This window comes from Clarias gariepinus, chromosome 11, assembly GCF_024256425.1.
Source record: "Clarias gariepinus isolate MV-2021 ecotype Netherlands chromosome 11, CGAR_prim_01v2, whole genome shotgun sequence".
In the NCBI taxonomy this organism is placed as follows: domain Eukaryota; kingdom Metazoa; phylum Chordata; class Actinopteri; order Siluriformes; family Clariidae; genus Clarias; species Clarias gariepinus.
Genome location: NC_071110.1, coordinates 18,703,153 through 18,715,307, shown reverse-complemented (window position 1 = coordinate 18,715,307; position 12,155 = coordinate 18,703,153). Strand labels below are relative to the sequence as shown.

General features: G+C 42.2%; 1 protein-coding gene across 1 annotated transcript; it reads left to right on the top strand.

Moving 5' to 3' along the window:
• The first annotated feature begins 284 nt into the window (after positions 1 to 284).
• tsr1 (TSR1 ribosome maturation factor) lies at positions 285 to 11,835 on the top strand. Its single transcript, XM_053506667.1, has 15 exons — positions 285 to 409; positions 1,464 to 1,567; positions 1,656 to 1,887; positions 3,469 to 3,603; positions 3,738 to 4,192; positions 4,675 to 4,834; positions 7,304 to 7,497; positions 8,647 to 8,867; positions 9,453 to 9,612; positions 9,720 to 9,830; positions 10,034 to 10,166; positions 10,740 to 10,856; positions 10,946 to 11,086; positions 11,202 to 11,276; positions 11,436 to 11,835. The coding sequence occupies exons 1-15, from the start codon at positions 292 to 294 to the stop codon at positions 11,612 to 11,614; spliced, it is 2,535 nt and encodes an 844-aa protein (XP_053362642.1). The 5' UTR covers positions 285 to 291; the 3' UTR covers positions 11,615 to 11,835.
• The last annotated feature ends 320 nt before the right edge of the window (positions 11,836 to 12,155 follow it).

The following is a 12,155-nucleotide window of genomic DNA, read 5'->3' as shown; positions in this document are numbered from 1 at the left end:
GTTTCTTCTCTTAAATAAAATGCTTAAGATTTAGAGACATATAATAATAAATTAATAATAAATCAGTAATAATGATAAAACACATTACATTTCACATCGCTTTGAGAGTTTATTTATATACAGTTTATTATACTGAATATCATTATGTCTAAATCTAATCTAAATCTATTTACTAAACCCTTAAACAACAACAATAGTGACCAGTAGGGGGCAGACTTATCCACTTCTCGCAGTCAAGTCGGCGCAGGAATATGACGCCATTTAAAGTTTGTACGTGCGGCATGAGGGAAAATGGCTGCAGGTAAAGAGCAGCAGCAAGCTCATCGACCCGGCGTTTACAAACAGAAAAATAAACACCACAAACATGGAAAACATCGAACGAAGGGGGAGATCGGACGTGAGAATAAGGGTACTTCTGGATGTTTTATTTTCCTATTTTTTGTATAATATTTTTGTATAAATTTCCGTCATACTCTGAGCCTTGACAGTGTAGCCTGAACACGTGTTTAAAGTTCATCCACTTCTCCGAGCCCAGTGTGGCACTCGATCATACTTCCCGACTGACAGTGGTAATCCCGACAACAGTGTACGAGTTCTTTAATGAAAAGCTTTTATAAAGGGCAGGTCATTGGTTTGTCTAACAGCTAGCTGATGTTCTGCGTACACACCGATCAGCCATAACATTATGACCACCTGCCTAATGTTGTGGACGTCCTTCACATACTGTGGACCTCTATAACGGTGATGCACTGTGTGTTCTGACACTTTCCAACTGGAACCAGCACTAACCTTTTCATTCATTTGATCTACACTAGCGCTTCTATTGGCTCCAGCCTTCCCTCCTCCTGGGAATCAGAGGCTTCACCACCCATGACCCTGTCACCATCTCAGCTTCCTTCAATCACTTTTGCTATGTGCTGACCACTGCGGATCAGGAACATCTTAGGAAGATCTGCAGTTTTGGAGTCGCACAGACCTAGTCCTCCAGCCATCACAATTCGGCTCTTGTCAAAGTCACTCATCCTGATTCTTGCCCATTTTTTCTGCCTCTAATACAGTACAATACAATTCCAGCCGCAATTGTTACAAGATATTGAACAAGTAGCTACTGTAAGAAGGGCCAAATTGTGATGGCAAGTGTAGTCTGATCCAGTAGACGTGCTAGTGACGGTCAGACTGAGGAAACGGTTAATGTGTCAAAACAGACATGTCATTACTGATTTTGTGGTAAAGGAGGGACCTACTCAGTCTTGCGTGCATGGTCATAATGTAATGGCTGATCAGTGTACTGCACAGGATAGGTGATATGATCTCACTATATCATAGGTACTTATTAAGACAATGTTCTATTCCTTATACCCAGCTCTCTATAAAAACGGATGTCATATGAGCAAAATATAACCTGGTTTTTGTAAATCATGACATTACCCCTGGACTAATCTAAAGTTCACTGTGTTCATCAGGCAGAGTCGCTGTGGTGGCCCTCAACAAAAAACAGCGTCGAGAGCTGAGTAAGATGGACAGGCGACACAAAGCCAATCAGCTCCGGCGCAACAAGAAAGACTCGGTAAGAAATTACCCAAGGTCTGTCTACATCCACAGTTAATGTAGAAGTCAATTAGCAAGTGAACTATGCTGTGTTTTTGGGGTGTCAGGTGCTGTCAGAGAAGCGTCGGCTGGGCAGCAGGGATGGACCGCCTCACCTGGTGGCTGTGATCGGACTGCACGCACAGGTCGACGCTGCCGCAGTCACCCGTCTTTTGAGAGCAGATGGAATTGAAGGAGTGCTGCATCAACCCCAGGGAGACGCAGTGGAATCACAGGACAGCTTTGGCCTGGTCATTTCACGCTTTAAACAGAGATTCACGTTCTACCGTCCTGACACAGGTAACCCGTTACTACACTGCTGTTCTAGAATAATTAGAATAAATGTAATTAAAATGTGTTTTCTGGTTACTGTTAGACTTGTCATGCCTATATCACATTCAAATGACCAAAGCGTTTTGGTAAATTGTGATGGCAAACACTAACAGAGTATATGGAAGATTTTAACACACCTTGTGTTGGATACATTTATTGCAGGTTTTAGGTACTATTATTTTAAAATGGCCCTTTATGGAAGTAAATAAATTAATAACTAATTCTCTTATATACTTGTTACACATAGTTACATGGGGCTTGTGAACAATTGCGATTGTATGTGTATTAACCTAGGGATATGTAAACTTTTGTGCTTTTCTGTATGGGTGTGCATGTCAGGGGTGTAGGTATAAGGTCAGTACATGCAAATTATGTTAACTGTCTAATCATTTTGCTAAAGTGCTCTAAAGTGGTTGGGGAAAGAACATTGGGCACCTCTTGCGCCCCTGGGGTACAACTTGTACATTCTGGTTGTAAATTTTATTTCTATCAAATTCTTGCTTCGTGCCAGAATCTGTCAAAGTTTGTCTCAATGTTAAGTCTATGGGATTTTTTGGGGCAGTACACTGGCCCTCTGTGGGAGTGATTTACCCCCGGCCCCTCAGAGAAGTCGTAAGACCCCATACCCAAATAAGCCACATGTTTTTTTTCAACATCTCCCTTATGGGTGTACGACAAGCGATACAGGACTAGTTGCACACCAAAGTTTGTACGGAAGATCATGAATTCTTTTTTTTTTATAATTAGATAGCCATTGATTAGATACCATCTGGTAATTAGTGGCGCTTGCAAAGCAAGTATCATTTGCATTATCTTGCACGCTTAAAAAAACAAACAGAATTATTCATCTTCCATACAAACTTTAGTGTGTAACTAGTCCTGTATTGTTTGTCGTGTTCTAGCGCAGAGCAAGAATTTGATAGAAATATAAAATTTACCACTAAATGGTATAAGTTGTACCCCAGGGGCTCAAGAGGTGTCTGATTTTTTTCCCCAACCACTTTAGAGCACCTTAGCAACTGATCCTGTAGACTGTCATTATAAAAGGCCCAGAGGCCCGAGTTTTGCCACGGCAAGCACCACTCAACTTATCTGTCTAGTTATCTAATCATTACATTATTTATGTAATCACTTTATTATTATTATTGATGTAATCATGTGAGATTCAGTCTTCACCATTTAGTTGTACTAGAGAACTGGACCATGACTCTTACAGTTGTAGCATGAGATGGTAGACAGTGTGCAGTTTGTGTATGTGTATATATACTGTGTACATATTTAATTTATGTACCACTGTCTAAGAAGGTTGAGAGCAGTAATATGCTTTGTCATGTTCCATTTAAATCTAAATTGTCCAGATTCTGAGTTATTTTGGTTTCAGAGCTTTAGACTTGTTTACTTGCTAAGATATTATTATATACTTTTATAAATTTTATAATTTTTTTCTACTATTAAGGGCTACTGTTTATGTACTGAAAGAAACCGCTGGATCAATATTTTATCAGTTGGAATTTACTTTAAAATTGCAATTGTTGTTTATGTTTTCAGCTGACCTGCACTCGCTCCTGGACGTAGCCAAGGTGGCGGACAGTTTGGTGTTTGTGCTTGAGTCCAGAGAGGGTTGGGACAGTTATGGAGATTACTGCCTTTCCTGTCTTTTTGCACAAGGATTACCAAGTCATGGTAAGAGATGAAGCATTTAGCAGTTTAAATGTATACCTCATGTATATATAATAAAGGAGACACGTCCATCTTTTATTCTCACATTGATGACTGTTTGGTTTTTCCAATCTGTTACCTTTGCTTCTGCTGCTCAGCTTTGGTTTGTCAGGGCATCGCCGACCTTCCAGCAAAAAAGTGCACCGAATCTCGCCGTGCACTCACACGCTTGGCCGAGGCTCGTTTCCCAGAGGCACGTCTCATCCCCGTGGACACAGAGCAGGATGCAGTGCTGCTGCTTCGCCACCTGGGGGCACAGAAACAGAGGCGATTGGCCTTCCGCTCAAGACGCTCACACATGCTCGTGCAAAGTGCGTCATATACTCCCAGCAACATACAGGAAGGCATGGGAGGGCCACCTACAGGACTGGGCACCCTGCGGGTGTCGGGGTACATCAGAGGAAGGCCCTTACAGGTGAACAGGCTGGTCCACATTGCAGGCCACGGGGACTTTCAGCTCAGCCAGATTGATGCACCCACAGACCCTCTGCCCATTGTCACAGGTACACAGCGGCCTGTGAAACGAGCTAAAGGACAAGATGTGGAAATGATGGTGAGAAAATCTGTCCTGAACACTATTGGCAGTTATTTCTTGATGTATCAAATGCATTGTGAAAAATCAGAGCAGCAGTGCTCAAACAGTCCAGATCACATAATACCCATTTAATAATATTAATAATAAAAAAAAACCTAGAAATTACATATGAAATGCTTGATGTTGCTGGTTCAGCAGAATTTAACCTTCTCATAAAATGTCACATTAACTTACTTCATGTGCTGAGTTATACTCCGTAATAGATTCAAGTAATAATATTCAATTCAATTCAATTTTATTTATATAGCGCTTATAACAGTGGTCATTGTCTCAAAGCAGCTTCACAAAAATCAAAGTAATTCATAAGAAAATAATAATAAAAAAAGAATATAGTATATTGATATCACAAATGCAGTATATTCTAAAGAATGCCAATTTTGCATTTTGTAAGTAAGAATACTTAGCCATGCTGAATACACTTGTTTGTCTGATGCCACCAGGACAGGGGCACTGGAGATGTGAATGAAGCTGGAGAAGAGGTGCGTGTGTTAATGAAGTCTGACCCGTCTCAGAGAGAGAGTCTGCAGACAGAAGCTGAAGTTGATCCCATGGATGGAGAACAGACGTGGCCCACCGAGTCTGAGCTTCAGGAGGCTGAAGGTACAACAACCAGTTTAAAGTTGTGCTAAAAGCTCACAAGATCACAAATAAGAAGAATAAACATAAAAAGGTCATATTTGTATATCAGAGATCATCATGTTATTTGATCTGTGATTAACTGGGTGAATTAAATATACAGTGGGGCAAAAAAGTATTTAGTCAGCCACCAATTGTGCAAGTTCTCCTATTTAAAAAGATGAGAGAGGCCTGTAATTTTCATCATGGGTATACCTCAACTATGAGAGACAAAATAAGAAAAAAAAAAAGAAAAATCACATTGTAGGATTTTGAAAATTTATTTGCAAATTATGGTGTAAAATAAGTATTTGGTCACCTACAAACAAGCAAGATGTCTGGCTCTCACGGACCTGTAACAACTTATTTAAGAGGCTGTCTTCTCTGTTCTCCACTCATAACCTGTATTAATGGCATCTGTTATCAGTATAAAAGACACCTCCACATAACCTCAAACAGTCACACTACAAACTCCACTATGGCCAAGACCAAAGAGCTGTCAGGACACCAGAAACAAAATTCTACACCTGCACAAGTGTGGGAAGACTGAATCTGCAATAGGAAAGCAGATGACAGATGACAGTTTAGCAGATCTAGCAGCATGGAGCTTCTCAGTGACTGACGGAAGGGCAGTTTGTGTGGAATGTGCCACTCTGAATCCAGATTGGTTGGGATCATTAAGGTTGTTCTGTGAGAGATAAAGAGACATTTGGTTCTAAACAGTTCTTTCAAGAATTTTGGATATAAAAGAGAGAAGTGATACCGGGCGATAGTTGTTAACTTCTGATGGGTCCAGGCAGGGTTTTTAGAGGATGGGAATAACCCTTGTCTTCTTAAAAGCAGCAGGAACATGACCAGATGATATGGAATGGTTGATGATGGTTGTGTTGAAGGGAAGGAGGTCTCGTGAGACGGCCTGGAGCATTGTTGGGTGAATTAGGTCTAATGAACTGGTTGTGGAGTTACATGACGAGATGATCTGCTGAATCTCATCAGATGACAGGTTGGAGAATTCTGCTAAAGGAGGGAAGGGAAGGTCCTGAGGTTCTGCTGTAGGAGTTTGGTTGGGAGCAAAGGACTGGCGGATTGCGTCAATTTTCCCATAGTAGAATGTGGCAAAATTGTCAGCAGTCAGAGAGGAAGGAGCAGGATGAGTCGGTGGGTTGAGTAGTGAGGAGATGATGATGTGGAGTTTGCCAGGATCATGTGCAGAGGCTTACAGCTGTTTCTGAAGAAAGTAGTTTCTGCAAAGGGACCAGGACGACTGATCAATGTAAAGGAAAGAATGAGTGGTGTTATGTATTGTGAAATTTTGAGTGAAAACCATCTTCCATCAGCAAGGGCATTGAAGATGAAACGTGAAGCATTTCAAGGTCCCGGAGTGGCCTAGGAGGTCTTTTAAGTACGTGTTGCCCTGCTACAGCACCAAAACATCACTGCTCTAGAGAAGATCTGCATGGAGGAATGGGCCGAAATACCAGCAACATTGTGTAAAAACCTTGTAAAGACTTACAGAAAACGTTTGACCTCATTGTCATTGCCAACAAAGGGTATATAAAAATGTATTGAGATGAAATTTTGTTATTGACCAAATACTTATTTTCCACCACGATTTGCAAATAAATTGTTTAAAAATCCTAAAATGTGATTTTCTAGTTTTTTTTTCTCCTTATTTTGTCTCTCATAGTTGAGGTATACCTATGATGAAAATTACAGGTCTCTCTCATCTTTTTTTTTTTTTTTTTGAATTTTTTTCCTGATTTTCTCCCTAATTTAGTCGTGGCCAATTCCTCCCCGTCACTAGGGGGCTCCCACATTAAGGCTACTACTACCATTCAGCCGGGAGGGCCGAAGACTATCACGTGTTTCCTCCGAACCGCGTGACGTCAGCCGACCGCATCTTTTCGAACTGCTTGCTTACGCACCGTTAGGGGCGGAGTAACACTCGGAGGAAAGCGCTAGCCGCTCCTTCCGCGTGCGCGAGCTCACAGACGCCCCTGATTGGCTGTAGAGCCGTGTTTAATGTGGGAGCGCAAGATACCTCTCATCCCTCCCCTCTGAGAGAGCTCGGCCAATCAGCTCTCTCTAGACCTTCTCATCTGTTTAAGTGGGACAACGTGCACAATTGGTGGCTGACTAAATACTTTTTTTGCCCCACTGTATGTAAAACAATCCAGTGTTTTAAACTTTGATGTCCTCACACTTATGCCCACACTGTCAACTCACTTCAAAAACTTAAAGCATCCTCGCTATAGAGTCCTTATCTTGCTTCATCAGACTTTCACCTGTTTGGTCTCCTAAAAGCACTACAAGGACGAAGATTCCATTCTGATGAAGAAGTGAAGACAGCGGTGGTTTAGGATTAATTGTGCTGTGTGACTGAGTGATATATTGTGCGATTTTGGATTCTGTGTGATCTAAATAATGTTCTGCCTTTTTTCTCTGGATGTTTAGAAGCCAGGAAGAGCAGAAGGATCATGAAGGTGCCAAAGGGCACTTCAGACTATCAGGCCACATGGATTGTAGATGATGATGAAGAGAATGAAGATGATGAGGATGATCTGGAGAGCTGCGATGATGAGGGGGATGATGATGATGATGATGAAGAGATGATGGAAGATGAAGATGATGCTGAGAATGAGTCTCAGGTACCCAGACACCTACACCAGCCACACAGGCTTGAACCAGCCTAACTTTATAATGATCGTTCTCTTTGAATAGTTTTCTAGATCCTTAAATTGAAACACCACCTAAAGTATTTTGTTAAAGCAAGTTTGGGAATCTCGATTCATAGCTCATGAACAGAAACACTCAGAAAGCCATTAGTATGTGTCGGTATTGTCTGCGTTACCATGGTGTTGTCTATGCTGTCAGCAAAGGAAAGAAATGAGAAATGAGAACAAAGCAGGTCAGGCTACTTCATACTCACTGTGCGGGCTGACAATACATAGCGTGTGCGTACGTAAGGGCTAAAGGCGTGGCTGATTGGCTAAGAGCGGGCAGGAGGGCAGGCACGCCGCTGGCGGAACAGTGCATACGTGACTGGTTCTTTGTGCACTGCATGGTGGAGAGGCATTGTTTGTTTTCTCAGTGTCTGCCTCTCAGTCCTAGTGCCAGGCTGCGTCGCGCAACAATAGTGTTTGCATCGGCAGGCCTGTCCCAGGAGAAGCCTCCTGACTTCCTCCACTTTGGACAGGGCTTCCTGTTGGGGCTTGCGGAGCAGGCGGCCATTTATTTATACCAGCTAGGCTTGAAAGGAGCAGGGGGAAGCTCCTCATGTATGGACGCTTTATTTTCGTTTAATCCCAATTAGCATGTGTTTGATGTCTGGTTGAGCACCAAAGAGGGCTTCACAATGCAAGATGTTAACAAGGAGGGAAGTGGTACCACAGATGATTCAGGGAGATTATTTTTATTAGTGCACCTGTGATTGTTCTGCAGCTTGACCCCTCCAGGGTGTGGATTCACCCCAGCAGTATGTCTTGCCCCTTTCCCTTCTCCGCGACCACATGCTTGCTCCTGACAAAGGCCGTGTATGTTTAGTGATGAATATCAAAGGAGAAAATAGATTTCTGGACCAAGTTTAAACCTTGTATATACCTAAAAAAGGATTTTCAAAGAAGAATTACAATTGACAGCAAAATCTGAATAAAAACTGGCTTTGTATATCTATTTCGGAGTTTCTGGAACAGTGTGTATTTCTTTGCTTGTACGTTTTTCTTCTATTAGATATTCGGGTTAACTGATATGTACCTGTTCCGCCTCCATTCCTACTTATTTCTGCTTCCTCCATTAAGGATGGTGAGGCTTGTCATGATGCAAGGAAGGATGATGAGGATGAAGATGAGGAAGAGGAGGAAATAAGCTCTGCAGGCCGTGTTGGAGCCGAGCAGAAATATGACGAAGCCATGGATGAGGCTGAGGAGGAAGATGGGCTGAAGCGATATCGTGAAGCTCGTTCACACGAGATGTTCCCTGATGAAGTGGACACACCGTTGGATGTTTCCGCTAGGACAAGGTAATGGACAAAATATTCTGTTAAAACACAAGTGTGTGTGTGTGAGTATATAGTATATTCTGTGAGACAGAAAGCGTGCAAAAAAACAAAAGATGATGCAACAGTGCAAAAGCACTTCCTAAGTGCAGTGTGCCTTAAATGTGGCTCCCACACTGCAGCATGTCAAAATCCATAGGCAAGGATGAACTTTTCTGCCAAATTTGTGTCTGGACTTAAAATAAAGATGCTATTTTGAACTGTACATGTCAATCTAAAATAAACTCTGAAAAACCTGTCAGGTATACGATCTGAAACCTTTAAATTGAGGCTTTAGATTAAGGCTCCTTATACTGGATGTACATGCGTTTATATTAACTCGGGAGCTCTCATCTGATATTAACATTTCATACTCTATGGATTTTTATTCATTCTTTGCTTTGGTAAATTGACCAAAATACGCATCCCGCTGCTACAGCTTCCGTGTAACATTGTTCATGTGAATAATCTTTCCCCCCTTACAGGGAGTCTAAACCAGTTTGAAATTGAAGTGTAGTTCAGTGAAGTGCGAAGGTCAGACTCACAGCTTTGTTTGGGGATGTGTCTCAGATTTCAGAAGTACAGAGGTCTGAAGAGTTTCCGCTCCTCTCCATGGGACCCCATGGAGAACCTGCCTCTCAACTACTCGCGCATCTTCCAGTTCCAGAACTTTGAGCGCACACGCCGCCGCGTCCTGGCCGAAGCAGCAACCGAGGAGGACGGGGCCATGGTGAGACAGAGAGAGAGAGAGTCACACAGTTAATAATGCACTGCACAAGAGTGTACGTCCTTGTTCCGCTCTCATGTTGATCAGTGTGATGTCATGTAATCGTGCAGGTTGGCTGGTACGTGACGCTGCACATTGAGGACGTGCCTGTCTCCGTGATGGAGAGCTTTCAGGCAGGAAAACCCCTGGTGCTGGTCTCCCTTCTCCCACATGAACAGAAGGTATCGAAACCATTTTATTTATTCATTCATCCATCTCTCATTCCATAAATTGAACAGTCTGAGTGGCCTAATTAGTCAAGTTCTGTCCCCCTTTTTTTTTTTTTTTTCAAAAAAATGATGTAGAGTATTAAGGGTGTTTGCTGTGTTTTATACAAAGAGGTTATTCAAGTAATAAAAAGCACTGACGTGTGATCTCTTTATAGATGTCAGTGATGCATGTGCTGGTACGACGGCACCCCGGTTTCACCGAGCCCATTGCATCTAAAGAGGAGCTGGTGTTCCAGTGCGGCTTCAGACGTTTCAGAGCTTCTCCCATCTTCTCTCAGCACACCAGCAGTATGGCTCTTATTAACCTTCATATGTATCTGTTGTCAAATGCTTGCTTGGGACACGGTTGCTCAGTTGTTGAATATGTTGTTCATGCATCCATTTTTAGGAAATGCTTTATCCTGGTTTATTTTCACTTTGCAGTTCAAACTAAAAACAAAACAAAACAAAAACTTCTCGATCAGTGATGTCACAAAATAGGCTCGTATTGGACCTATCAGGATGATAATGAGCTGATGGGATCAATAACTTTTAGCCGCATAATGTGTGTTCCAGCTTAGCCATTGTTAGTGGTTTAAGGTACTTTGACACACATTCCCAAGGATAATTGAGTCGGATAATAAAATGTATGAGCTAGTTCATGAGCATATAGTTGCGTGTAAAGGTAGGGGCCTTGTACGAAAATTGTAAATATATAGAGACTTTCCATCTTTCAGTAGTCTTTTGGTTGTCATTAATGGAACATAATATAGCAAGTTCTTATTCTATTAACAATTAATTATTTCCAATAGGTTAAAAGTTCAATTTAAAGGGATTTACCAAGAGTCCACTTTATGTCATGGGATATTTAAAATCTTTTAGGTGACAAGCATAAGATGGAGCGTTTCTTACGTGCTGACGCTCCTATGGTTGTGTCCATTTACGCTCCGATCACCTTCCCGACTGCCGGAGTCCTCCTCTTTAAACAGAGAGCTAACGGTAAGCGACGCACCTCCCTGTCATGCTTAATTTAGTGTTAAGCGTGTCTGTAATGAGCCGATTGTTCACTGTGATTGTTCCTGCTTCAGGAATGCAGGACTTGGTGGCCACGGGCAGCCTCCTGAGCTGTGACCCTCAGCGTGTGGTGCTGAAGAGGATCGTGTTGAGCGGACATCCCTTCAAGATTAACCGCCGTTCTGCCGTTGTGCGCTACATGTTTTTTAACAGGGGTAAGGAAGATAAGGATGATAACTGCTCGTGTAAAATTGTGTCAAAAGTTTATAAACAGCAGGCGCCAGTTTTGTTTCCAAAGCTAAACTACCACATTTGTGACTTACCTTGCAGATGATATTTTGTGGTTTAAGCCGGTGGAGTTGCGCACAAAGTGGGGGCGGAGAGGACACATCAAGGAGGCTTTGGGTGAGAAGAAAAGCCCTTTTTTTTTTTTTTATCGTCGGTCATAAGTTGGAGTTAAATGGAGTTAGATCTTTAGGGAGTTAGATCTATTAAGGCGGCTTGCATTTTGTAGTCAGAAACTGAAACTGATGAGCATTTTTCCCTCTTCCTCTTTTTAAACAGGTACACACGGTCACATGAAATGCGTGTTCGATAGTCAGCTGCGCTCTCAGGACACAGTGCTGATGAACCTGTATAAGAGAGTGTATCCTCGATGGACATTTGACCCCTATGTGCCTCATCCTGTACCCTGGGTAAAGAAAGAGGAGCCAGAGAATCTCCACGATATTGACATGGAGTAGAGAGAGAAGTGATTATGGACTTTTAGGCGATGGGCATGAACTTTACATTCTTACTTGCTATCACAGTGTATACAGTTCTAACAAAATAAATGAATTCATGAAATAAACTGCATGCCATTAAAATCTTTCAAAAAAAATGTAAGGATCCTCGCCATGGCCACTAGATGGCATGCCTGTATTAAAATGAAGGTGCTTGGTTGTCGGCGCTTTTGATGGACTGATGTTTTAGTACTTATTCCTTCCTCATGTCTTACAGTATTCTGAAATCACCATACACCATTTTATATAGGCATCCACAATACCTGCAGCCATTTTATGACACATGATCAGCATTTACGTTTGTGTCGTTTAACTTGGTCAGAATCTTGGTGGATCCATAGTGCATGCAGGAACAAACCCTGGGTGGCACCGAACACACACATTCACACGTAGCCAGACAATTAGGTGTGATGTAGGTGGACCAAATATGTAGAACCTAGAGGAAATTTATGCAGCCATCGGAAAAACATGAAATCTCAGGAAGACGGACACTGAGGTGGGA

Excerpts from the sequence above, each read along its gene's own strand:
- tsr1 (XM_053506667.1), top strand. The coding sequence starts at position 292 with ATGGCTGCAGGTAAAGAGCAGCAGCAAGCTCATCGACCCGGCGTTTAC. Across the intron at positions 4,193-4,674 it reads GACAAGATGTGGAAATGATG|GACAGGGGCACTGGAGATGT; the intron begins GTGAGAAAATCT and ends TGATGCCACCAG. Across the intron at positions 8,868-9,452 it reads GATGTTTCCGCTAGGACAAG|ATTTCAGAAGTACAGAGGTC; the intron begins GTAATGGACAAA and ends GATGTGTCTCAG.